The following is a 26,635-nucleotide window of genomic DNA, read 5'->3' on the forward strand; positions in this document are numbered from 1 at the left end:
ACTCCTCCAGCTTTTCGAATTTTTCCCACACTTTTCGTATTCCCTGCCGTAATTCTCGGGTCCACATGGGCTCTTCCTCGTTCGGGCTGGGTACTCCGGAACACTGGACCATCCCTATCGAGGCCACAATTCCCTGTTCCCGCTTGCCTATACGCACCTCTGCCCCAACTCCTGAAAAAGTCATGTGCGGGTTAGCTCGCAGGCGCTCGCGCAACGCCCACCACAGCAGCACATCTCTCAGACCCGTCACTAACTGGTCTTGCAGCACGGTGTCGGGGGGTCCTATGTGTTAGGAACGGCGGAACGCACTAAATAAGTAAAATAATAAAGTGTGTTCGCCGCTCGGGTTCCACCGTGCAGTAGGTGTTAAACCCGCTGCTAAACAATGGCAGATGCGCGCTATATGGCGGTATAATGCACTCGGGTTCAACGTCACCCGATGAGCACAGAGTGGACTCTGTTAAACTCACAGAGGGGCTGTAACAAAAACATACAAGTATGCAATGAGCAAGTTAGACTTCACCGGACTCAGTGAAATTGCACGCACGGTATCTGGTCACAGGACACGGTTCCAAGACAGGGGACGGTGTCCATCTAGACCCACCGTGCGTGCGGCGTCGCTGCTGCGGACGCCGGTAAGTGCTGCTACATGCAGCGCGGCGGCAGACACAGCCGCTAAGCGATGGTGCCTTGAGAGGCGTGACACCAGCGGACGCTAGTGTAGAGGTGCGGTGTGCACAGTGGCCTAAGGCTTGCCACTGACTGGCGCGGACTCTAACTATAGTTCCCTATCCACATGCGTAATATCAGAGGGAGGGGAATCTTAATGAGTCAGTCACCAGAATCATACATCCATCACCATTCACACATCTAGCAAGAATAGCCTATACTAGCGCATGGCTGAGTGGCCATGCGGACCTTTTGTAGTCGTGCGGGACCTTCCAGAGATCTCTGAGATGGACCAATGAGAACAGGAGAAGGACCTGAGCACGTGACACCCGAACTCCAATAGGAGATCGTCTCGTGAGCATGCTCAGCAGAGCAGTGGAGGGACTTAGCCTCTGTAGCGATTTGCTGCTGAGCAGTCTGCATTGCTATTGCTGACCCAAAGGTGGCAGCAACAGCCAGACCCATAGAGCAGGTCTGGGCAGAGCGTCTGTGACGTTGGGATTGCTGAGCAATCTCCACTGCGGTCGATAGATGGGAGACCGCAAAATGTGAGGCTCTGGACTCCTGCTGTGTAGCCGCAGGAATCTGACACCTAACACTATGCCTACGCCGTCTTTCCTCAGAATCGCGGTGTGTAACTCCTGTAGCGCGTTCATGTACTGTGTCACAGTCTCCCCCTCTCTTTGAATGCGGCTAAAGAAACGCTTCCTCTGTTCCCCTACATCAGTGGGATCTCCATGGGACTCCTCAAGTATGTTCAGTATCTTGTCAAAGGTGTCTCGCACTTGGGGGGGTTGCAGCATGACGGAATTCCTCACCTCTCCGTCCAGGGCCATCATGGCAACCTCCGCCTCTAACACAGGAGTCATGGGGTACATCCTCATCATCCCCCTGATCCGCTCAATCCAGCTCCATAACCGAACATTGCTCCCTGTGAACTTGGGGAGATTACTCAAAATGGTCCCCAGCGGTATACTTGCCCTTGGAGCTGCCCCAGCCACTTGATCTGCCACCTTTGTGTCCATAGGTTGCAACCTGCCGACCACACCAAGTGTAAGATTCTAGCAGGAATGCGGGATGCAGCAACGCGCAGGAGGCAGAGCAAGGGTTAACAGGTTTATTTACAGGGGATATTACTCCACGCAGGGAGATAAAAGAGTTAAACGCTATTAAAGGCATAGCACAATAATAACAGTAAAAATACATGACAATTTGTGGAAAAGGTACATCAGATAGTCCTGACTCTGCAGCTTCTGCTGTGTACTCAATAGCGCTGACAATGGCAGGCGCTACGACTCCTCCTTGAGGTTGCTGTACACGTTGGTCAGTCTTCTGGTGACAGTGGTCGGTCTCCAGCACCTTCCACTGCCCCTTGTCCATATATATTTTCATGACTAATTAAAGGGATGGGCCAAAGAACTGCGCGAGCCAAATGTGGCTCTGGAAAGTCTGATCTAACTGGCACAGTCAGGTCACAAAGGGTGAGAACAACTATTGTGGGTCCACATCAGGGATGAGGGTGTCAGGACTCTGAGTGGTCCCTCCCGGGCTGCATGTCTGCAGTACTCATGGTCATGTCGTGCACGGCCCCGGTACGCTCTGGCGGTCACTAGGTACACACCGTAGGCCCCACTCCCCCGGGTCCCTGCTGTTGGCGGTGGGCGGCACTGGACTTTCTGGCGTTGTTACTCCTGGCTGAAGCACTACTCACTATGTCCACTGCAACACATGGGTTGGCTCCATTCTGGGTATACGGCTCAGGAAGTCTCTGTTCTGCGCGGTTAGGCTCCGCAAGACTCTGCTCTGCACGACTTGGCTCCGCAAGACTATCTCTGCTGACAACCGTAGTCCCTCTTTCTTGCCTGTTGCCACACCGGAACTCTCTTGGGGGGAAAGGCAGGGCATGTCGCTCACCGTTCTCCTGGCTGCTCTCAGCGCAGGCCACTGCACTCCTGTGTCCTGGCGCCAAGCCCCACAGCTTCGTGCCCTTTTCCATTTTATCCTGCTGACGCTGAGTGCTCTTTTCAGCTTCCCCCTGCCCTTCTGTCACAGCAGGAAGCTCAGTCTTCCACAAGCTTCCCTCAGACTGCAGGTGAAGCTCCGCCTCGCTAATCCTTCCTCCTGGGGACAGAGGATGCAGCCTCCCAAGTTCCGGACCAAGCGTACAGGTACCCGTGGTCCGGTCCACCTCCCTACTCTTGTATGCATGGCTACTTATCCCCTATCCTTATAAGAACAGAGATGGGGAGCCATGTATATATGCAAAAAAACTAAACAAAAAAACACATCCTACTTATCTTCCCTGCGTGCCCTTGCTGCATCTCGTTTCGGTGCCAGCAGCTCCTGTGACCGAGCGATCATGAGTCCCCACTCATTAAAGTAATGAATATTCACTCCACACCTATGGGAGTGGAGAGAGGTGAATATTCATTACCTTAATAAGTGGGCACCCATGATAGTCCGGCCCCTGCTGGAAGCCAGTGGCTGTGGCTGTGCACTCTATGAATATTCATTGTCAGTGCAGTGAATATTTATTTCTCTTTAGCAGCGGGCACAGGCTTTAGTCGCAGCCACTGGCTCCTACCTGTGTGACCCGCTGCTCCCCCTTCCCCAACGTCTTTCTGGGACAATGACTCATGTATAAACCAAGGGGGGCATTTTCAGCACAAAAAAATGTGCTGAAAAACTTGGCTTATACACGAGTATATACGGTAAACTAAATTAATCTGATTGGTAAACGGCCTAAAGGGAAAAAAAATAAAAACTTCAGAATTACAATTTTTGGGTTGCTGCAACATTTCAATAAAATTTAAGAACAAGCAATCAAAACATCTTATCTACCCCCAAAATGGTATTAATAAAAACGTTAGCTCGGTGCGCAAAAAATAATCCCTCACCCAGCCCCAGATCACGAAAAATGTAGACATTAATTTTACAAATTTAGTTTCTTCTTCTCACCACTTAAATAAAAAAGAACCTATACTTGTATGGTATCTGCCAAATCTAAGGACCTGGAGAATCATAAAGGCAGGACAATTTTAGCATTTAGTGAACATGATGAAAAAAACTTTAAAAAAATGGACAATTTTTGTCTAATTCTTGCTGTTTTTTGCCAGTTACACATTTCTGCATTATTCTTTTACTTTGCGTCTTATTTAAAGTCTAATTTATATGTGTTCACCTGCTTTTTTATGTTTGCCATTGTAGGTTTGAGATTTCCAAATGTTTTTGAGTGATTCATGGATTGTGATCGTTTGTAAAGTTGCTATTGCTAAATATTTGTGCAAATGTACTACAATTCCACCCTGCAGTAATTTTATGTAAGACTTGCATTTGGGTGCAAAAAGGGCTAAAGGCAAAAACAAAGAACATTACTGATTTTGTGTAAAATTCAGGAATCTCGTGCATCACAAATAACACAAGATTAAAAAAGAAAAATGATCTAGAAACAACGCAAATAAGCAATCAGGATCTAAGTGTTCAGCTATTTTTAAAAGCAGCCGTATTAAGAGAAAAACAACTAAAAAAAACCTTAAAGAGCTGATACATCAAAGTGTCTATGCCAGAAAACTGCAGTAAAGTGATTTGAGTTTTGTGCAATTCAAAGTTGTGCAAAAATGTTGCAACTTTTGGTGTTTGAAGCAAAGATGTCAAATTGATCAGGTGAAGAAATGAGGGTGGGATGGGGCATGGTGGCTTTGCTCAGCCATCAAATTCGGAAAATGTGTTGGCGTTTCTTACACCAGAAATGTTACTCTAGTCTCTCACTGGAGTAAAATTTCTGACCTGGTGCATGCACCGAATTCATCTAGTGTCAAGTATATCTTGATTAATTTGATGAATTAGACTCCTATTTGCCTCTTCATTAAAACTTGCATGTAATGGAGTACGATGCACCAAATTCATTAAGGTGCGCATCCACTTACAGTAATGAATTCTGCATCCGCCTTCATGCAGCACACTAGAAAGGCTACCCCATTTATAAACTGGATTAGCATTTCTGGTATTAAAATGTGCTGGAAAGTTTGCAGGGCAGACATAAGCCACACCCCATCTAGCCTCTTGCACAGCTTCGCCCCGTTTCGGTGGAGCTGTTGTAGACTGGTGTGAAAATGCCGAAAGTCATAGAATGTTTGCAAAACTTTGTGTTGCATAAATGTTTTGCAACATTTTACACCAGTTTCCTGATGTAAAAGCTTTGATGAGTCGTCCCCTAAGTGCTTACTGTTTGCTCATATATCGTTTTCCTTTTGTAAGTTTTAAAGAACTTTCCAAGTATTTCAATGTAAATTTGGGGCAGATCCGTTCTTTAAAATCCGCATGCAGTGCTGCAAAGACCTTGGCGGAAATAAATACAGAGTAGCATCAAAGTGTTTATCAAATTATTGCATATCATTGTGTTAACATTTGGATGCACATTATTGAATTTTATTCTGTATGTGATGCATACAAATGTGTAATATAATTGTTTTTACCATCTCTTGTAGTCATTAGCTAAACTCCTGTGTCTATTCTGTACATCTGGACTCTGATTTTTCGCCCCTATTTATGAAGGTGCATGGAATATTGAATAACTGACTGGCTACCGCAGCAGATGGGCACTGGCCACATGAGAAATATAACTCATATTATAGATTTTTATTTTAATCTGTTATGAATCGTTCAATATCATAAAGGGTTTTAGTATCTGAGCCTGAAGACAAAAGTGAGATAGCCCAAACCAATGGTTTATTTTCACTTGGCATTGAAAATACAAGCACTCTCATCCGGCCACACATACATTTTTTATTGGGAGGTCAGGAGAAGTAGATATCGACAAAATGAATAGTTGGCCAAGATCTTCATGAAGTGCATGACCAGCCTAAAGGGGTGGTCTGAAACTAATATTGATTTTCATCCTAAATGTCTATATTTTAATAATATAATAGTTTTCTAATATTGTTTAATTAAAAAGTCCCTATCCTTCCCTCTCTATAATTTAACTGCTTTATTTTATTTATTTTCTCTATTTCCGTTTTTATGATTCGTTTGAGAATCACAGTGCTTGCTGGGATAGTCAAACGAGTCGTCATCAGGGGGCATAAAAACAGAAATAGAGAAAATAAATAAAATTATGCAGCTACATTATAGAGAGGGAAGGATAGGGACTTTTTAATTAAACTCGTTTTGACCATACTGAAATGAAGCGTCATCAGTGGCGTCCGTATCATAGTGCCTGACTGGTCCATGCTGTACTGAACATGTGTTGGTTATCATTTCCAGCATATATGCTCAGTATGAGCTCTCTTTTTACTGTGCACTCTTCTTCTCATTGCACAGTAACAGTGCGCTCCTTCCCCAACTCTAATTAACAGTGACAAGCCAGCAAGAGAGAGCACACTTTCAGTGTGCATTGTAAGACAATAATTGAGGAAGCAGAGAGCAGCCTCGTGCCCGAAAATTATGTCTGATTCGGGGACACTCTGTTGTCGGCTCATCACTTCTAAATGGAGCCGGTGAGTGAGCGCACTGTCACTGTGCACTAAGAAGAATAGTGCATAGTAAGAAAGGAGCTCGTACTGAGCATACCTCGGAATTGACAACTGACGAACGCTCAGTAGAGCAGTGACTAGCCCAGCCCCTGAAACGGATGTAACTGATGATGCTTCATTTCAGGGTGGGGACAGGCTGTGATAGTAACCACAGCCACTGAACCCTGATGACGTCTCGTTTGAGTATTACAACATGCACTGGGGATTTTCAAATGACACATCATTAAAATGGAAGTAGATTAAAAATAATAAAATAGTCAGACAGAGGGAAGGGTAAGAACTTTTTAATAAACTATATTTGAAAAAAAAATTCTCTCTATTTATTTTAATAATATAAGACATTTAGGATGAAAATTAATATTTGTTTGGGACCACTCAGTTAATCAAACTTTCTTCAGACTTACAAATTTCGATCTGACGACTATTTCATTCATAACCATCGAGAGAAACCTGAGGGATCATTCAAACTGATAAAAAAGCATAATGCTGAATCTTTTTTAAATTTAGTATAGAAAGAATAATATTAAATTCTAGTTTTTATAATCTCATAAATCAGTAAATTGTCATTTTATCTGGTAAACCATACTAATCACAGTAGGCTTTCCATGCCGAGAAGTCAGCAGGTGAGAGCCTCGTCTACATGCTGTGATATCAAGTTATCACCTGCTATTTTAGATAATTTATCTTACAGAAGATCCAGAGACTGGTTAGATGGGTAGAACTCAAAAGCCGTTGCTCCAAGGGAGAGAGAAAGGCTTTTAAAAATGACATTCGGAATGAAACAGCATGTCAACGGCAGGGGATCAGAATCTCACAATGAGTTATAGTGATATCTTGCACATAATGAATATATTATGGGTTGTTATGTAGCAATCTTACAGGCTTACTATACACTTTATGATTTTTACAGTGAACACCCATGGATGGTGGCTGGTGAATGTCATCTTTTAAAGAAAATCTGTCACCAGATTTGTTTCTACCCCATCTGAGAGGACCATGATGTAGAGACCCTCATTTCAGCATTGTATCACTTACTGGGCTACTTGCTATAGTCTTGATAAAATCATTGTTTTATCCAGCTCTGCATAACCCCATCCAAACCACTGACAGGTAGCTTTATGTGTACACGGTGCATAGACAGAAATCTTGTAATCAATGGTGAGAGCAGGATTATATGGAGTTCATGCATATGGAGGACTACATGGCACCAGGTTTATTAGTCTTTTAGTAATAATTTCATAATGATCAAACAGGCAGTCCAGTAAGTGATACATCATTGGAATTAGGGGCTCTGTTGACATATTCCCTTCAAATGTTTATAATTCAGAGTTCTGAATGAGAAAAATGATGCTCTCCCTACTCTTAAGATATATTAGAAATTAATCAGCACAAAGTGCTAAACAATAGCATAACTGTTTGTGCCAATGCAATGCAAAATGTGCAGCAGGGCCCTGAACTATCACGGGGCTTTAATAGTATTGGTCTCATCGTATGAACCCAAAGAACCTGTTGGACCCCCTGAGCTCCAGGCCTAAGTTCAACTGCATCTCCTGCTCTCCCAGATTGGATTCCTATTGGTTGTTTTATCAATCAAAGTTTAACTTTTGTTCTGTTCTTTTTTTAAAGTAAGTGCCATGTATAGAAACAAATTCTGAGAAAAGACAACTTAGTTGTCCAGTGTTACATTATATATTACATCATGAAACTTGTCATAGAGAAAAAATTTCAACCCATGAGATATCTCTCGATGTCACTTTCACATAAAACATCTGGAAGAGATTACATGTCAAACTCTTTGAAGTAGACCTCACATTGAACATACTGGGAAGAGAGGAAACGAGTTATAGTTGGGGAGACGAAAATGAATTAAAATCTCCTTTGAGGCAGTATCCAGGTGATTAAAATAGGATATCTGCTGGGAAAAAGACAGTCTGATTGCGATTTATTTATGCATAGGTGGAGAACTGCAGATTCTTCCTTTGTTCCAAGAAAGAGATTTGTGTTTCCCATGATGAGCTTCCTTCTTCATGAAAGAGTCTGTCACAGACCCACTGGTTTCAGTGTTCTCATAGGAATATTGGAGTTTGCATCGATCTGATAATTTTAGGATGTATATTTTCAGCATTGTAGCTAAGGAGTCACTCACATCACCGTAGGGCCACTAGAAACCCTACAATTTAATATTGGTTTGATAGATTATGCAAACTAGATCATAATTAGTTTATAAGTAAAGGTAAAATCACCATAGAAAATATGATGTCGATATCTAACTCCTGGGGCCTTCAGAGGCGAAGATGTGTTGTAGGTTGGGGATCTCAAAAAATCCTGAAGGGCCCCCACATGACGCCATCAAAGGGAGGTGTGTGGGGGTAACTCAGAGCTAATTAAAAGCAGAAACTGGGTTTGGGTCTTTGTCAGCTTTTGGAAGACATAGTTCACTGTGGCAGTTCTGAGCTATTTCTGTTACTAGGTTCAGCAATTCTCTTTCGTTATCCCTTTTTATTGTACGTACTTGCATATATCGTATTTTTTTCCCATTTTAGGCTAGTTTCACACTTGCTTTTTTTTGCAGCGCGTTTTTCCCGCAAAAAAACGCATTGAAAAAACGCATACATAAGCATACAACTGCTGCGTTTTTTTCAAGCATTTTTATGAGCATGCATGAAAAAAACGCAGCGTTTTTATGCGTTTGTATGCGTTTTTAGCGCGTTTTTACCGCGTTTGCGTTTTTTTCCAACATTTTTAGGTGGCCCCTCACACTACCCAAACCATGACTTTACTAACCCTAACCCTGACCCTAACCCTAACCCTAACCCTGACCCTAACCCTTAACCAAATCATACTTAACCCTAACCCTAACCCTAAACCCTAACTAACCCTAACCCTAACCCTGACCCTAACCCTAACCCTGACCCTAACCCTGACCCTAACCCTTAACAAAACCATACTTAACCCTAACCCTGACCCTGACCCTAACCCTAACCCTGACCCTAACCCTAACCCTGACCCTAACCCTAACCCTGACCCTAACCCTTAACAAAACCATACTTAACCCTAATCCTGACCCTAACCCTAATCCTTAACAAAACCATACTTAACCCTAACCCTGACCCTAACCCTAACCCTGACCCTAACCCTTAACAAAACCATACTTAACCCTAATCCTGACCCTAACCCTGACCCTAATCCTTAACAAAACCATACTTAACCCTAACCCTGACCCTAACCCTAACCCTGACCCTAACCCTAACCCTGACCCTGACCCTGACCCTAACCCTAACCCTGACCCTAACCCTTAACAAAACCATACTTAACCCTAATCCTGACCCTAACCCTGACCCTAACCCTTAACCAAACCATACTAAACCCTAACCCTGACCCAAAACCCAACCCTAACCCTGACCCTGACCCTAACCCTAACCCTAAACCCCCTTAACTAACCCTAACTCTAACTCAAACCCCTAAATTCCATGGTTAAAAAAAAAAAAACGCATATGCAAAAAAACGCTTACATGAGCATGCCAGTGCGCACATATGCGCATCCATAGGCTATAATGGCCATTTTTAGCGCAAAACGTGCGCATATGTGCGCATGCGCTTTTTTGCAGGGCCAAAAAATGCAACATGATGCGTCTGGAAAATCCAATCGCACACCCCAAAAAAACGCAGTGCATGAAAATCGCATACATGCGCTTACAAGCGCGCAGGTATGCGCACCCATGTTAAATATAGGGGAAAAAACGCATGCGCAGGTTAGCGTTTTTTTCCAGCGCTAAAAAACGCAAATGTGAAACCAGCCTTACATAATTATTATTATTTATTTATATAGCACCATTGATTCAATGGTGCTGCACATGAGAAGGGGTTACAAAGAAAATTCAAATATCACTTACAGTAGACATACTAACAATGATAGACTGGTACAGAGGGAAGGGGTGTATCTACCATACATTCACTGCGATTTCCCCAATAACGAAGCAGCTGCAGCCTCGTCCATCACTAGTTGGTCAATTGCCTAACTACCCAGACAATTGGAGGCAGCGGAGTTGCATTCTATAGATAAAACGTAACAAGGGGTGGATCTGCGCAACGCCCCCACGGTATATTCCTTAAAATTGGTGGCAAGGTTTAGATTAATCAACTTGATTATTGTTCTAATAATAGCATGAGATACAGTAATATTTTCTGATCATATTCTTTTTTTTTTATCTTGCAGTTACCTTTTGTAAAGGGTTCGGGGTCCGATCTTCATCTATTTCTGTTGGGAAATGAAATGTAGAAGCAATTATGTATAATAAAAAATGTTCATCTCATCAATGCAGTTTGTTACATACATAAATATGCAATATTATACTCAAAATTATGCGTTACAAAGTGATAGAGATTTTTGTAAACTGAAATAATCTATATGAATAATCAAAAGAGCTCTTCCCAATAAAATGAAAGAAAATGGCCGCTGGTAGAAAGTAGGCTGTGTGTGAGAGTGCCCGCTAAGAACGAAAAAGCTACTTGTATAAAGACTACCTTGCTGGGAGCCTAAGGATGCCTGTGATGGGCTAACACATGCAGTATAGCAATAGCAGCAAATATAGAAAAAGGAACCCCACAAAATTTGAGGTTTGTGCTATGAGACTGGTGGCAACTAGATGAGATAGCCTGGATAGGGGGCACAGTTGTGGCACCAGGTGACTAGATAATTAGATATGCTAAATGAAGGAATATAAGAATAAATAACTAAATAAATAGCTGAAAAAATATGGAGCAGATTTGGTTTGCAGTACAATCTTCATGTTGGTGACATACAATTATACACTGAATGCAGCAGTCAGGTCATATTGTTCCCCAACTGCTACACTGATGCCTCCATACTGTGCCAGATGTGTACTGATGGCGCATCTGCTACAGAGTCTAATATAAACTTATCACTCTCACCCAACAGTTCTCCAACTCCCTACATCTCCTCTCTCATCTCAGTCTACCACTCTATCCCTGCTCTCCGTTTCGCTAATGACCTAAGACTAACATCGTCTACAATCCGAACCTTGCACTCCCATCCCAGACTTCTTTCATGCTGCGCCAATTCTCTGGAATGCGCTACCCCGGACAATTCAAGTAGTTCCTAGTATTCACAGTTGCAAGCATGTCCTAAATCATATTTCTTTAGACTGGCCTATCACCTTACCTCTCTAACTTAACTATTCCCTGTTTGCCTTTCCTAAATTTTCCTTAGGGTCGCTACTACCAACAGGTGGCGCTATAGAGTTCAAGTCCTCTTTTTCTCTGAAGAGGCAATTTGCACCTCAGAATCTGGTTGCTTGTATGATCTGCTTACATGCACTCTGTGGACTTAATAGCACTTTGTATATGGATATATAGAGATACTGGCTGGTGACCGGTTTATGCAACGTTATGTGAAATCTTTCTGGCAGCTGATAATGCAATTTTATTATAGTTCTATATCTGGGCATAACAGAAAAACATTCATAAACAAGCCTAAAGGTTAATTAAACATGATCCATGTGTCTTATATTCAGAAACACGAGACAAATCTAAATTGCAAATGTGGATATTAATATACAAATATATATGAAAATATACTGAATACTGTAAGGGGTTACATTTTCCTTCTACCTTTGGAATAATCGCCTCCCCACTCCTTCCTGTATATGACTCTTCGTTCATAATAAGAAATTTATTAATGGTCAGATAAGCAGTTAATTAGGAGGAATCACAGAAAGTCTAGTTTAAAGGGTAACTTATCTCATAAAATCATACACCTTGATATATCTTGTTTCCAGATGTATAATTTGTGCTTGAAATCAACATAAAGCCCAGCGAGACTGACATTTGCCATATTAAAGGGAAGTAAGTACCTTCTAGAAGTACGGCTACATAAAAAGAGGGGCAGTCAATGGCTCCCTGACTGTGCCCACCACCACAAAGACTTCTTCCATCTCTATCTTTGTATGTATCTTTCTGTGATTGCCCAGTAATTATGTCTCTAGTGTCCGATGGGTAATAGCCCAGTGGTGCAACTGGCAATATTGGTGAAGCTGTCCAACATTCTAATGTGTATGGGGACTGTTCCTATACAGATGTTGTTTGGAAGAGAAGTATTGGTTAGTTTATTTTTCTTCCAGAAGTTTAGCCTTCATTAGAGGTGTCTTCTGGAGCTTTCTTCCCTAGCCATATCGAAAACACATGAGGACTTGGCTGAGCCAAACATTAATGTTTATGGTTGAGTGGCATCTGAGGTGTAGGCAGGCTTACCATCACCCAGAATACAGTTTTAATTTGCTGCCATTGCCTATGTCTAAACATCCAAGCCATGGAATATTTCCTTTCTTGCCATTCACTGCCAATGAACACCTTGCCGCCAATCACCCCTAGGACATTATCTATAGGAGGTGTAACCCCGAGCCCTGACTTTGGCATGAGGAGGAAAGTATCCACTGTCGCATAAGAAGGACCATCTCTCCTAGCTTACCCCCAAATGCGGGGCTGTATTGTGTATTTTTTTTTATTTTTACACCTGCATTCAGATATTCCTCAATCTATGGAAAAATGTCATATTTAGTAAAAAACTTAAATATGATAGTGAAGAATCAGAATTCATTAGACTGGAGACTAAAGGTGGATTCACACAGCACGACCTAGGTTATTAAATGTCTGTTGATTGGCTGTATATAAGCCAAGTGGCAGCCATTTATTGTCCTCTTTAGACAGACTGAGAAACGTTCTAAGCACTCAGAATGATATTAATATATATGATCATTCCATGTGCGTAGAACATCATGTTATTGGCAGCAGATATTCTGATTGCACAGAACAATATTCTGCCAACGATAATGATTTTTAAGCCAGCTTAAAAATCTTTGCACATAATGACCGAATACTTTGCTAGCTAAGGCCTCTTTCACACATCAGTTTTTTGCCTTCAGGCGCGATCCGGCTTTTTTTTGTAAAACCGGATCCGGCAAAATGCAATGCCGGATCCAGTTTTTCCCCATTGACTTGCATTAGCGCCGGATCGTGCCGGATGGCATTGCGTTTCATCTGTTTTTTGCCGGATCCGGCAACTTGTCTCATTCTGGCGTCTGGAAAAAACGGCTACTGTAACGTTTTTTGTCTCCGGCGAAAGAGCCGGAAGCGCCGGATCCGGCGCTTCCAGCTTTTTGCTACAATGAAAGTCTATGGGTGCCGGAATGCGCCGGATCCAGAAAAAGACGGATCCAGCCACCGGATCCGGTTTTTTTAAGTCTGCGCATGCTCAGATCCAATTGGCCAGCCCCCAGGAACAGATATAACCTGCTAGACGGATCCAGCAAAAAAACGGATCCGTTTCTACAGTTCTCCAAAATTTATGCCGGATCAGTTTTTTCTAAAAATAGCCGGATCCTGCCTGACGGCAAAAAACTGATGTGTGAAAGTAGCCTTATCTGGTGTCTACAGGCCTGTGTGTTAAGGACAGTAGTCTGTAAAGATTGTTCCTCGGCACACTCCCAATTATTGGCCAATGTACACAGACCATATCAGTCTTGAAGGAACCAATATTGACACCATCAGTAAATGTTGGGATTTACCAGGGGTAGAGGGAATAAGCGTGTTTTTTTCTATTACAGAGGCGCTAGGCATTGCATTATATTATAAAGCCAATAACTGAATTTACATTTTTTTTGCTAACAGTAAAATTATAGGGAAAGCCATTATTGTTTGTTCAGCATTTATAAGAAGACTCGAGATGTCATCTCTATGTCGTAAGTTTTTAGAGGCACTGATAACACTTTGTATCAGCACATTTTCCCTTTCCTCCACTGCTACAAATAACTCACATTATGTGATTACAAGACTTTCACATAAGACAGTAATATTAGAGGACTTGGGCGATGCATCTTGGGAAAGATTGATTTTTTTTCCAGAGCATCTCCCACAAAGAAGGCAGACAGCAGAGGAACGGTTGGTGAGAGCTTGATATAAGGGACATCCGACTGTTTAGTTTAATCCCTTTATAGGAGAAATCCCACTTTTCACTGAAGACAAAGCTCCATCTGTAGCAGCAAGATGCCAAGTAGAATATTTCTATCACAACAATGGAACCATCATACCGTACATTTCATGTATATCAAAATGTACAGTTGTTGCTACATTTTGGCAATTTGTGGCAATTTGCATTAACTCTCGATTTTTATGAAGAGTGATCAGATGAATTGCAAAAAGTTGAAAAGTAATTTCCAGCCATGAAAATGTACTTAATTACAAGACCCCCATTGAATTTCAGCCCTGCTATAAAATGACCTGCTTAAAGCCATCTTCTTGTTAGCTCAGGAGATGGTGTTAATAAGGACAAGACAGTTGATATCAGTCTGTAATACTGATTGAACAGTAGACCTATTGCGTTAAAAGTAAGCTGATGCTTGAATTCATCATCTTCTTTGGTTAATAATGGTTACCTTTAGAGTCGGGCTAATTTATTCAAGTGGAATTGAATTTTACTTAGATTTTACACAAATCCGTATCCTGTAGAATTTGTTGTAGTTTGTGCTGCCAGCTGCCATTTTGCTAAACTGTATAGGGCTAGCAAAAGGTTAAAAAAAAAAAAAAAGTAAAACTCACCTCACCGTTCACCTTTCTAGACATCTCTGCTGAATTCTCTCTCCCATACGGTAATGTTTTCCATGCTTGCGACAGATAACCTGGTACACTTGAGTATGACAAAACCACTGAATACCCTCTCTGAGAGTACACTAGAGGCAGGAGAAGACATCCGTCCATAGCAAACTGGGACAGTTCTTGCCACAGGCCTACTCTGCTGAGCCAGAAATCCAAGGGATTGGGGCTCAATGTATCTGGCATATAAAGGACAAAGTGGAGGTACAACTGAACAATATGATGTGCATCAGGCTGGTGCAGTGGAAGATAAAACATCTAGAAACAGTACTTCAGTTACTCGGTGCTCCTGAACTTCGAATATTCATTGGTTTCAACTTTCTCTATATGATAGCCATGGGGCCCAAGTCTCCTTAAATTTAGCAGTCGAAAGGTGTGTAAATGCCACTATTTCTTCTATATAATAGAGCTGATCCACTTTTTGTAACCACGCTGAGATACGCGGACAGCTTTGGGAGCGCCAATACGGAGGTATAAGTAATTTGGCAGCCGCGCCTTACCCCCTGTATGAAAGACTCTCCTATCACCCTATCCCTTTCTCCCCCCTTCACTTTCTTCACTACTACCTTATAACTTTATAGAAATAGGTTTATATGTACAGGCATTAATTCTTTAAAATGAACAAAATTTTGGAATTAGAACAGCACAGCCATATTGCATGGAAATCTGTTTTCTTTTTATTAGGACACAATAGCTGTACACGAAAGAGAGATTTTGATTGAAATCAAATGCCTTACAACCTGTAACTGATTAATAACCGAATTATTTCCTTGTAATCAAATGCTCTGTTACATACACCTTACAGTTTCCTACATTTTTCTTGTTTGCATTTAAAATTCAATAAAAAGATGTTTAAAAAAAAAAGAAACATCAGAAAATGAGAATTTTAATGAAGAAAGTGACTTCATTAAAATTCTTCTACAAAATTGTTTTACAGAATTCCAAGAATTTTTGTTTGATAAGCTACAACAATTTTGCCTTTAGGCTCTGCCTTGCACTTTGAAGGATGTTACCAGTAAAAAAACACTCCAGATGCTGGCTCTATAAATTTTAATTTCACCAAATAAATGTAATTATAAAGCAGATGAGAGACGTAAGATGCATTTAAAATGTGATGTTTTTGGAAAAATTTAACATTTTGTGACAAAACCTGGCAGGCACGACTTTTTTCATAAAATAATGGAAGCTCGGTATCTTTCATTGAGGCTGACTGCACGTGACTCTTTCACAAAAGGCTGTAACAAACACAAAAGGCTAACTCACTACAAAATGGAGAGGGAGAGAAGGAAGAGCAGTCGATGAGGCTGATGACAATGAAAAGGTACTATTATTTGTGAGTGCGGGCTGGTTACCACGAAGACGACCATCAGGAGAAAAGGACAACTTGAGGCTTCCCCATCTTCCTTGTCATTTTCCTTTCCCTATATGATCAAGTGATGCTATTTCATGTGCTGACGTACTTCCTAGTCTATGTGTGCCAGGATGTACATGGTTTATTTTTCAATAGCACAGTCTTCACACTACAATAGACTATTCCTCAGGCAACATGAAAAAGAATTCCCGCACATGAGTTGCCAACACATAGGAATCACCACCACCATCACAGCTTTAAGGAACTGTAGAGCCTCCATTAGCAACAGCATTATTTGCACCAGATGACCACAGGACAAGAGGATCTTTTAGTGGCAGGTCAACAAATCTGTGTATTGCCAAGTTCAATATACATCCTATTTGATGACATCAACTCCTCAGCTTTCTTGTCTGGTTCCCAGGTCTTGTCCACCACAAAATCATCATTCTTGATTCAACTGACAATTGCCTCTGTGTGGGAAATGGCCTGAGCTCCTTTTTCCCTGTCTGACAGCATCCTCAAGATTTTTCCTAGCTCATTGTGCTACTACTACTGCTTCTACTAATATGCCTAGTAGGACCTACACAACAGCTTGAAGTTAGAATCATGTCCTCTATCTCCTCTATCCCCATCGTATCCAAGTACAAATACTGACTGTTCATCTCTTCCAATACATCAACTGGAAGAAGGTGTTCTGGTCTAGTATTTGCCTTAGCCACTGGCTTGTTGTGGGTTAATGGACTATGGGGCAGGGTAGAAACAGGTGTCATTGACAGGGATGAGCGAAATCGTTTGGAAAACATTCGCCAATCTCAAATTCGGCACACACGTTGCACATTAAGATACATGTTTGGATTCCTAAGCTTTTTTCCTAAAAAAGTTCCCTAGTTCCCGAGTTTCTTAGGGGTTCTTTCAGACTTCATTTTTTCCGGTAGCATCATGGGCTGCAAAATGTCCTGCACACACGCACACTGATGACACATGATTGACACGATTGACATCCCTGCGTCATCAGTGTAACACGTACCGATGCCTGGGAATCAGCGGTACTGTTCGCGCTATTCCCCAGCTTCGGGTGCTGAAGAAGACAGCTCACATTAATGTCCCCTGCTCGTGCTGCAATCAGCGTGAGCAGGGGACAATGTTGAGAGTTGTATTTAACAGGGAGAGCAGGTGGCAGCTGAGGGGAGTATTCATCAGCCGCCGCCTGAGGGATAAATAAATAAATATACAAAAAATAAATGTGGGGTTCCCTTGTATTTTTGATAACAAGTCAAGCAAAACTGACAGCTGCAGGCTGCAACTCAGCTGTCAGTTTCAGCAAGGCTGTGTTATCGTGTTATCAAGAATAGAGGGGTCCAAACGTCGTATTTTTTAATTATTGAAATAAGCAAAAATAGTGAGGGGTCATCCATTTTTGACAACAAGCCAAGCTAAAGCAGACAGCTGGGGGCTGGTATTCTCAGGTTGGTAAGGGGCCGTGAAATTTTTTCTCACTGTGTTAGTGGTGATCTCACAGAGGTCACCGTAATTCTGAGTCCCGGCTGGGAACGCACCCTCAGTGACCGTCGGAAACCTCAATGACGTCATCACTAGTCAACGATGCTATGCTCGCAGCAGCTCATTCCTCAGTGGTTCTCAGCCTCCACGGCCACATCTTGGCACCATCCAGGATGAAAACTGTTTATCCCTAGACATGGATTACGGTGTGCGACAGAACGATGGACAGGTGAGAGATATGGCTGTTTTTTTGTTTTATTACAGGAGACCATGGCTTCAGTGGAATAGGTGATGACATCATTATGGTTTAATTTAGATTCATTAAAGGAGTATGTGTCATTGTTTCAATTACAGAACTTTATTCAGGATGTGTGTTTATTTACAATATAACTATAGGATTAGTAATGGAGAGGTGTCTTATAGACACCTCTCCATTACTAAGCTGTGGGTTTGATGTCACCTGACAATACAAAAGGTGACATCAACCCCACAAATATGAATCCCACTTGCCACTGCCACAGGGCAAGTGGGAAGAGCAGGGCAAAGAGCCATAATTGGTGCATCTAACAGATGTGCCTTTTCTGGGGCAGCTGCGGGCTGCTATTTTTAGGTTGGGGGGGCAATATTCAAGTACATTTTTTAAAAAACTATTTATAGCGCAATTGATGGGTCAATTGATGCCACTTTTCCTGGTGCCTGCTCCTAATTTTAGCTGTTTTGGCAGCTTTTTTCCCCCCGTGAAGGTGTTGTCTATATGTTTGGTTATGACTGCCATTGAAGTCAATGGGTTTTGTGTATGTTTGTCGAACCATTTGCCAAACATTGGGAAGTTTGCCGATCTGAACCGAACCGAAGCTTGAAAGCTTCGCTCATCTCTAGTCATTGATAAAATGGAAATGTAGCTATTTATAACATTAACTGTTATGATGGTGTGACGAAGTGTGTGACAGAGTCGGCAGGGACAGCAGACAGGTGAAAAATCCAAAAGACTTTTATTGTGACTTGAAGAATGTTTCACCAAACATACAGTAGATATGATTCCTTAGAGTCTACAGTGTGGCCACAACAAAATGAACAAATCCATGGGTGCCACATAGTAATCCAATGCCAAGGAACATGCAACAACAGTCCTTGGACTATTTCCTCAAACCAAGCAGGGTGGGCAAGACATTACAATACCAAATGATCCCACACTGCCACTTTCATAGACAGTGCCTTGGTTTAAAAAAACATTTGGGACACATGTACACTCACTGGCCACTTTATTAGGTACACCATGCTAGTAAGGGGTTGGACCCCCTTTTGCCTTCAGAACTGCCTCAATTCTTCGTGGCAGAGATTCAACAAGGTGCTGGAAGCATTCCTCAGAGATTTTGGACCATATTGACATGATGGCATCACACAGTTGGCGCAGATTTGTCGGCTGCACATCCCTGATGCGAATCTCCCGTTCCACCACATCCCAAAGATGCTCTATTGGATTGAGATCTGGTGACTGAGGAGGCCATTTGAGTACAGTAAACTCATTGTCATGTTCAAGAAACCAATCTGAGATGATTCGAGCTTTATGACATGGCGCATTATCCTGCTGAAAGTAGCCATCAGATGTTGGGTACATTGTGGTCATAAAGGGATGGACATGGTCAGCAACAATACTCAGGTAGGCTGTGGCGTTGCAACGATGCTCAATTGGTACCAAGGGGCCCAAAGAGTGCCCAGAAAAAATTCCCCACACCATGACACCACCACCACCAGCCTGAACCGTTGATACAAGGCAGGATGGATCCATGCTTTCATGTTGTTTACGCCAAATTCTGACCCTGCCATCCGAATGTCGCAGCAGAAATCGAGACTCATCAGACCAGGCAACGTTTTTCCAATCTTCTACTGTCCAATTTCGATGAGCTTGTGCAAATTGTAGCCTCAGTTTCCTGTTCTTAGCTGAGAGGAGTGGTACCCAGTGTGGTCTTCTGCTGCTGTAGCCCATCTGCCTCAAAGTTCGACGCACTGTGCGTTCAGAGATGCTCTTCTGCCTACCTTGGTTGTAACGGGTGGCAATTTGAGTCACTGTTGCCTTTCTATCAGCTCGAACCAGTCTGCCCATTCTCCTCTGACCTCTGGCATCAACATGGCATTTCCGGCCACAGAACTGCCGCTCACTGGATTTTTTTTCTTTTTCGGACCATTCTCTGTAAACCCTAGAGATGGTTGTGCGTGAAAATCCCAGTAGATCAGCAGTTTCTGAAATTCTCAGACCAGCCCTTCTGGCACCAACAATCATGCCACGTTCAAAGGCACTCAAATCACCTTTCTTCCCCATACTGATGCTCGGTTTGAACTGCAGGAGATTGTCTTGACCATGTCTACATGCCTAAATGCACTGAGTTGCCGCCATGTGATTGGCTGATTAGAAATTAAGTCTTAACACACAGTTGGACAGGTGTACCTAATAAAGTGGCCAGTGAGTGTATAATGTTTAGTTTATTTCTAAAAATTTGTTGCCAAACTTATCCAACCCAATATGATGGCCAAAAAGGTGCATCATGACTTGTAAGTATGTCCACTTCAATAATTTAAAAAGATGTACAAAAACTGACCTGCAGTTATATGTCTCCATTTACTGTACTAATTGCAGATATATGGTTAAAGCAGATCATGGTAATTCCACCTTAACAAAAGGGATCATGCGATAATAAATGCCAGCACGTAGCAACACAGCAGCAACGTCCCAAAAATATAGCTGTGGCGTGTGGAGTTGCCAAGTGGAATATTAAAATACTTTTACAAAAAGTAAAACGTTTAGAATGTTTTCAATGTTATTTTTTTAAAAAAAACACTTTTATCCACTCCAATGTAGAATGTAACCCAGAATGCTATGTTTTTGGTAGATACAGGCATGGATAAAAATTAAGGCAACAACCAAAGTATTTTTTTGGTGCGTACATTAAATTGTACAAGTAAACCATTTTGGGGGGGTATATTTTATAGGTATTTTTTGTGTTACCGTATATCTTCTCCCCCTTAACAAAAATGCCTTAAGACAACGTTTACGTTTTATTTTTTAAATTAGACTAGTAAAATAGTTCCCAATCCTTAAAGGGAAACGCTCACTTCAGAAAATGCTATTTCCCTGCAGATATTTGGTTAATCTGCAGGTAAATAGGGCTACAATGCTGCCCAGGTGCCTTCCTGAAAGAAGAAACAGAATTTATTTCCTATCGGGGCATAGAAGCGTGCACGGAGTGGCAACAGTCACTGCTCGCAGCACCACTCACTACCCTGTGACCAGTGGCTATAAGCACGCCCCGACACTATGATTGACAGCTGGCACTGCAGCGCATCTGTACAGAGCAAGCTGTCAATCTCACCTCTAGTGCTGATGTATCTAGCTAACAGAGGACAAGACTGGTTACATTGTACCAAATCCTTAGTTGTGTATAGTTTTAGTCTGTAATTATTATTTGCTCCTATGTGCTTCTAATTATGTATTTATTCACTGTTAGCAGACAGAGATCCTGAAAATTCTAAGAAATTAAAATTCTGACACATCGTAGGATAGGTTTGGTGTGAAATTCAGAGTGAAGGAATGAGTATTGTATGAAAAAATGCTGATGTACAGAGAAGGTTCATACTATTAAAATGTAACTCAAAGGATACTCAATCATCCGATCGCCAACACTGCAATATTTGGCACCCGTATCCCCAGGAGTGTCCATGTAGATACACTCATGAGCTCTCTAGCTCTACTCACATATTCAAAAAGGGTTATACAGACATTTTGACACTGATTTTTTTTTAAAGTAAGTACATCAGCTTCATGAAATCTAAGAGATCTATTTTATACTGTATGCAATTTGTTTTGTAAAATCTGGTGACAGATCCGTTTTAAGTGCACAGCAGTGGAGGAGAGTATTTTTTCTACCAAGGGCCATTTGGATATTGATACCATCCTTTGGAGGCCATATAAATAGTGTGCTAACTCCGCCCACAAAGTATGTCCTGATGCTGGCAATGGTGTAATGGCGTAGCTTTCTTTCCACGCACATCAGCAGCGGCGTACCGTCAATAGTAGCAGATCACGCAGCTGCTATGGGGCCCAGACAGGTGAGAGAGCCCGGATGGGTGAGGGGGCCCGCGATGGCCGCTGCGGTTTGGCATCTGTGCTGTGCTGACACAGTACTATCTCCTTTAATTAAATGTAAGCGCCGGCCGCTATATAACCCCTGGCCCCTTGAAGCTCCCCTTTCCTTGTTTCCTGGTCAGCAGTTGGCTGAAGTCTCTGGCTGGATTTGCATAAGAACGCCACGCCTCCTGGCAGCCAGAGAGCAGCACACGTACATTGCAGGAAGCAGGAAGCAGAAAGCAGAAAACATTCTTGAGCCTCTCTCACTCGAGGGACACACACACAAGACGGTGAACCCACTGGGGGGGTCGATTTTTTTTGTTAAATGTGTCCCCTCACTGTGCTGGCAGCCTGACACTTTACATTTACAATGGCTCTGGCTGCACTTTGCACCTTAGGGAGGGGGGCCCGGCTGCACGCACTGTGGAGGGGGCCCTGCATGCACTGCAGGTGTATGTGTGTGTATATTGTAGGGATGTGACTCACTCAGGTGCAGCGGGAGACAATCAGGAGACAGGTTCTGCCAAAGTTCATAAGGTTTATTCCTGTCATAAACCATAAAACAGCATGTCACCAAAAATAGCCTCTAGCTTAGGCAAAAAAAATAACCATTCGTGGTTGCAGACTCAGACCGCGAGTCTCAGCACAGGCTGGGAGGTGTAGTCCTCCCCACATACAGCCCCCTGGTTTAGGAGCAGGCCACATTATAAGGCTGTAGCCACACCCACGAACCCAGCAGCTGACTGGTCACCTGACTGTGACCTCACCACAGGTCCTTCAAACAACAACAATAATAATATCTGGTAGGCTTTACATTATAGAGACAAGCCATTTATGAGGAACATATCACCCATCGATTACACGACCCTTAGCCCTGCCACATACCTCCCCCCTCTGCCTAAAGCCGTAGGGCTTGGCACTTTCACCTACCAGGCAAGGGATTCTGGAGAGGGCAGCGGCATTCCCATGTAGCTTCCCGGCCCTATGCTCTACATGGAAGCTGAAGTCTTGTAAGGCTAAGAACCAGCGGGTGACCCTAGCATTCTTGCCCTTTGTTTCCCTCATCCACCTGAGTGGGGCATGGTCGGATATCAACCTAAACTTCCGTCCCACCAGGTAGTACCGTAATGTGTCTACTGCCCATTTTATGGCCAAACACTCCTTCTCTACAACTGAGTAATTTCTCTCACAAGAAGTCAACTTCCTACTCAAGTAGAGAACAGGATGCTCCTCCCCACGTATCTCTTGGGAGAGGACTGCTCCTACCCCGACATCTGAGGCATCTGTCTGGAGGACAAATTCACGTTTAAAGTCTGGGGCCACCAAAACGGGTTGCTTACAAAGAGCTCCCTTCATTTCTTGGAAGGCTGACTGCTTCTTCGGACCAGCTGACCATCACTGACTTCGTCCCCTTAAGCAGATCAGTTAGAGGTGCAGCTATTGTGGCGAAGTTTGGGATAAACCTCCTGTAATATCCCACAATCCCCAGGAAAGCTTTAACTTGCTTCTTTGACAGAGGTCTCGGCCATATCTGAATTGCTTCCACTTTATTGATTTGGGGTTTGATCTCGCCACGCCCCACTACATATCCGAGGTACTTGGCTTCTTCTCTCCCCAAGGCACACTTCGGGTTTATTGTAAACCCCGCTTCTCTTAGAGCATCAAACACTGCTTGGACCTTCTCCAGGTGAGTCTCCCAGTCCGGGGTAAAGATGACGATATCATCTAGATATGCGGCAGCATATAGCTTATTAGGCGCAAGGATTCTATCCATCGCCCTCTGGAAGGTTGCTGGAGCTCCCTGTAGGCCAAACGGCATCCGGACATACTGGAAGCACCCGTCTGGTGTGGAGAATGCCGTCTTCTCCTTGGCTTCCTGTGCCATGGGAATCTGCCAATATCCCTTTGTCAGATCCAAAGTGGTTATGTATCTGGACGGTCCAAGTCTCTCGATGAGCTCATCAACGCGTGGCATGGGATAAGCGTTGAACTTGGAGACCTCATTCAGCTTTCGGTAATCATTGCAGAACCTCCATTCACCATCAGGTTTTGGGACCAGGACAATCGGGCTCGACCAGCCGCTCTTGGATTCCTCAATGACCCCGAGCTTCAACATACGCTGCACCTCCTTGGAGATTACCTCTCGCCGGGCCTCAGGAATACGATAGGGTTTCACGTTCACCCGCACATGTGGCTCGGTCAGAATTTCGTGCTCCACCACCTTCGTGCACCCCGGCAACTCTGAGAACAGGTCGCGGTTTTTCTGGAGTAACTCCCGGCACTGCTGTTTCTGGGCCTTCGACAGAGTCTCCGCTATGGTAACGGCTCCAACCTCCCCTTCTAGGTTGCCCAGCAAGCACGGAGTTACCGCTGGCTCTCTATCTTGCCATGGCTTGATAAGGTTAACATGGTAAACCTGGTATGGCTTCCGTCTTCCGGGTTGGTGTATCTTGTAGTTTACGTCTCCCAGCTTCTCCACCACCTCATATGGCCCTTGCCACTTGGCCAAGAACTTACTTTCCACCGTCGGGATTAGCACGAGAACTCGGTCTCCCGGATTGAACTGCCTCACTCTGGCTGACCGGTTGTAGACCCTGGCCTGAGCCTCTGGTGCCTGGCGGAGATGTTCTTTAACAATGGGCATCACCTTCGCAACCCTCTGCTGCATCAGTGCCACATGCTCAATGACGCTTCTGTGGGGCGTGACTTCGGCTTCCCAGGTTTCCTTAGCTATATCTAGGAGACCTCGCGGATGCCGGCCGTACAGAAGCTCGAAGGGGGAGAACCCCGTGGAGGCCTGGGGAACTTCACGGATAGAAAACAGTAAATACGGTAAGAGACAATCCCAGTCTCTACCATCTTCCTCTATGACTTTTCTCAGCATGCTCTTCAGTGTCTTGTTAAACCTCTCAACAAGGCCATCTGACTGCGGATGGTACACTGAAGTCCTTAACTGGGAAATTTGCAAGACTCTGCACAATTCTCTCATCACCTTGCTCAAAAAAGGTGTCCCCTGGTCGGTCAGGATCTCCTTCGGCAAACCCGTCCGGGAAAACACATGGACCAACTCGCGGGCTATACTCTTCGCGGAGGAATTTCTCAGGGGAATGGCCTCAGGATAGCGTGTGGCATAGTCCAGGATGACTAATATATACTGATGGCCCCGAGCTGATTTAACTAAGGGACCGACCAAATCCATGGCAATTCTCTCAAATGGCACCTCAATAATGGACAGTGGCACAAGAGGGTTCCGAAAATGAGATGTGGGGGCAGTTAACTGACATGTCGGGCAGGACCTGCAATAGTTTACTATTTCCTGGTGACACCCAGGCCAATAGAACCTCTGTACAATCTGTTCCTGGGTTTTTTCCACCCCCAGGTGTCCCCCCAAGATGTGTGAATGGGCCATGTCCAACACTTTTCATCTATAGGGGGCTGGTACTATTAACTGCTCTGCCACCTCCTCCCTTATTTTCGTGACCCGGTACAACAATTCCCCACTCAACATAAAATGGGGAAACCTTGTGTCTGCTCCCGGCTCTTGTGCAACCCCATTAATGACGGACCACGCCTTTTTGTGACTCCGCCCCCTGCTGGGACCCCCAATACGGAATGGGCTGCTTCCCCAAGGAACCTTCCATCCCCTGGTATCTCTCAACCAGCCCTACCAGTTCATCAGCATTTTGGGGATCACCCTGGGCAACCCAAGTCTGTAGAGGTCTCGGCAGAGAATGCACAAACCGATCCATCACAACTCGCTCTACCATCTGTGCCGGGGAAGCCGACTCTGGCTGCAGCCATTTCTGGACCAGGTGCAACAGGTCAAACATTTGGTAGCGCGGGGGTTTGTCCCGGTGATAGGCCCAACGATGCACTCTCTGTGCCCTGGTAGTCATTGTTACCCCCAAGCGGGCGAGAATTTCCGCTTTTAATTTGGGATACTCTCTGGCATCTTGTACCGTCAGGTCAAAGTACGCCTTCTGGGGCTCCCCCGTTAGGTATGGGGCCAGTACCTCCACCCACCGCTCTGGCTGAAGTTTTTCCCTCTCAGCCACCCTTTCAAACACCGTCAGGAAGGCCTCAACATCATCCTCAGGGGTCATTTTTTGTAATGCACGTCTTACCGCCTTCTCGACGTCGGTGGCATCAGCCCGACCTGGGGTTGGGGCGCTCGTCCTGCCCTCCTGAATGGCGGTTGCCAGAAGCTGCATCTGCTGCCGTTGTTCCTGCTGGCTCTGCTGGAACTGCTGCCGCTGCTCCTGCTGGCCTTGCTGGATCTGCTGTAACAACAGCTTGTTGGTTTCCTGCTGCAGTGCCTGGGACTGAACCAGGTGTTTCAGCAGGTCCTCCATGATTCCCGGCAGTGCTTGTTGTCCCGCTGCAAACTTCACCCAGGACATGCAGCAACTGTCTCAAGTCTCTGCTGGGACCGCTACCCGCATTCTCCACCAATTGTAGGGATGTGACTCACTCAGGTGCAGCGGGAGACAATCAGGAGACAGGTTCTGCCAAAGTTCATAAGGTTTATTTCTGTCATAAACCATAAAACAGCGTGTCACCAAAAATAGCCTCTAGCTTAGGCAAAAAAAACATAACTGTTCGTGGTTGCAGACTCAGACCGCGAGTCTCAGCACAGGCTGGGAGGTGTAGTCCTCCCCACATACAGCCCCCTGGTTCAGGAGCAGGCCACATTATAAGGCTGTAGCCACACCCACGAACCCAGCAGCTGACTGGTCACCTGACTGTGACCTCACCACAGGTCCTTCAAACAACAACAATAATAATATCTGGTAG

At 43.9% G+C, this 26,635-nt stretch overlaps 1 protein-coding gene across 3 annotated transcripts in view; it reads right to left on the minus strand.

Annotated features, from left to right (window-relative positions):
• The window catches only part of PPP1R1A (protein phosphatase 1 regulatory inhibitor subunit 1A), a 282,252-nt gene that overhangs the window by 49,826 nt on the left and 205,791 nt on the right, over nt 1-26,635 (minus strand). For all 3 annotated transcript variants that reach the window (XM_073561422.1, XM_073561421.1, XM_073561423.1), the window contains exon 3: nt 10,421-10,458. In XM_073561422.1, coding sequence (XP_073417523.1) covers nt 10,421-10,458 — 38 coding nt within the window. The remainder of the gene's footprint in view (nt 1-10,420; nt 10,459-26,635) is intronic.

This window comes from Dendrobates tinctorius, unplaced genomic scaffold, assembly GCF_039654945.1.
Source record: "Dendrobates tinctorius isolate UK_male_01 unplaced genomic scaffold, ASM3965494v1 ptg000319l, whole genome shotgun sequence".
Classification (NCBI taxonomy): Eukaryota; Metazoa; Chordata; class Amphibia; order Anura; family Dendrobatidae; genus Dendrobates; species Dendrobates tinctorius.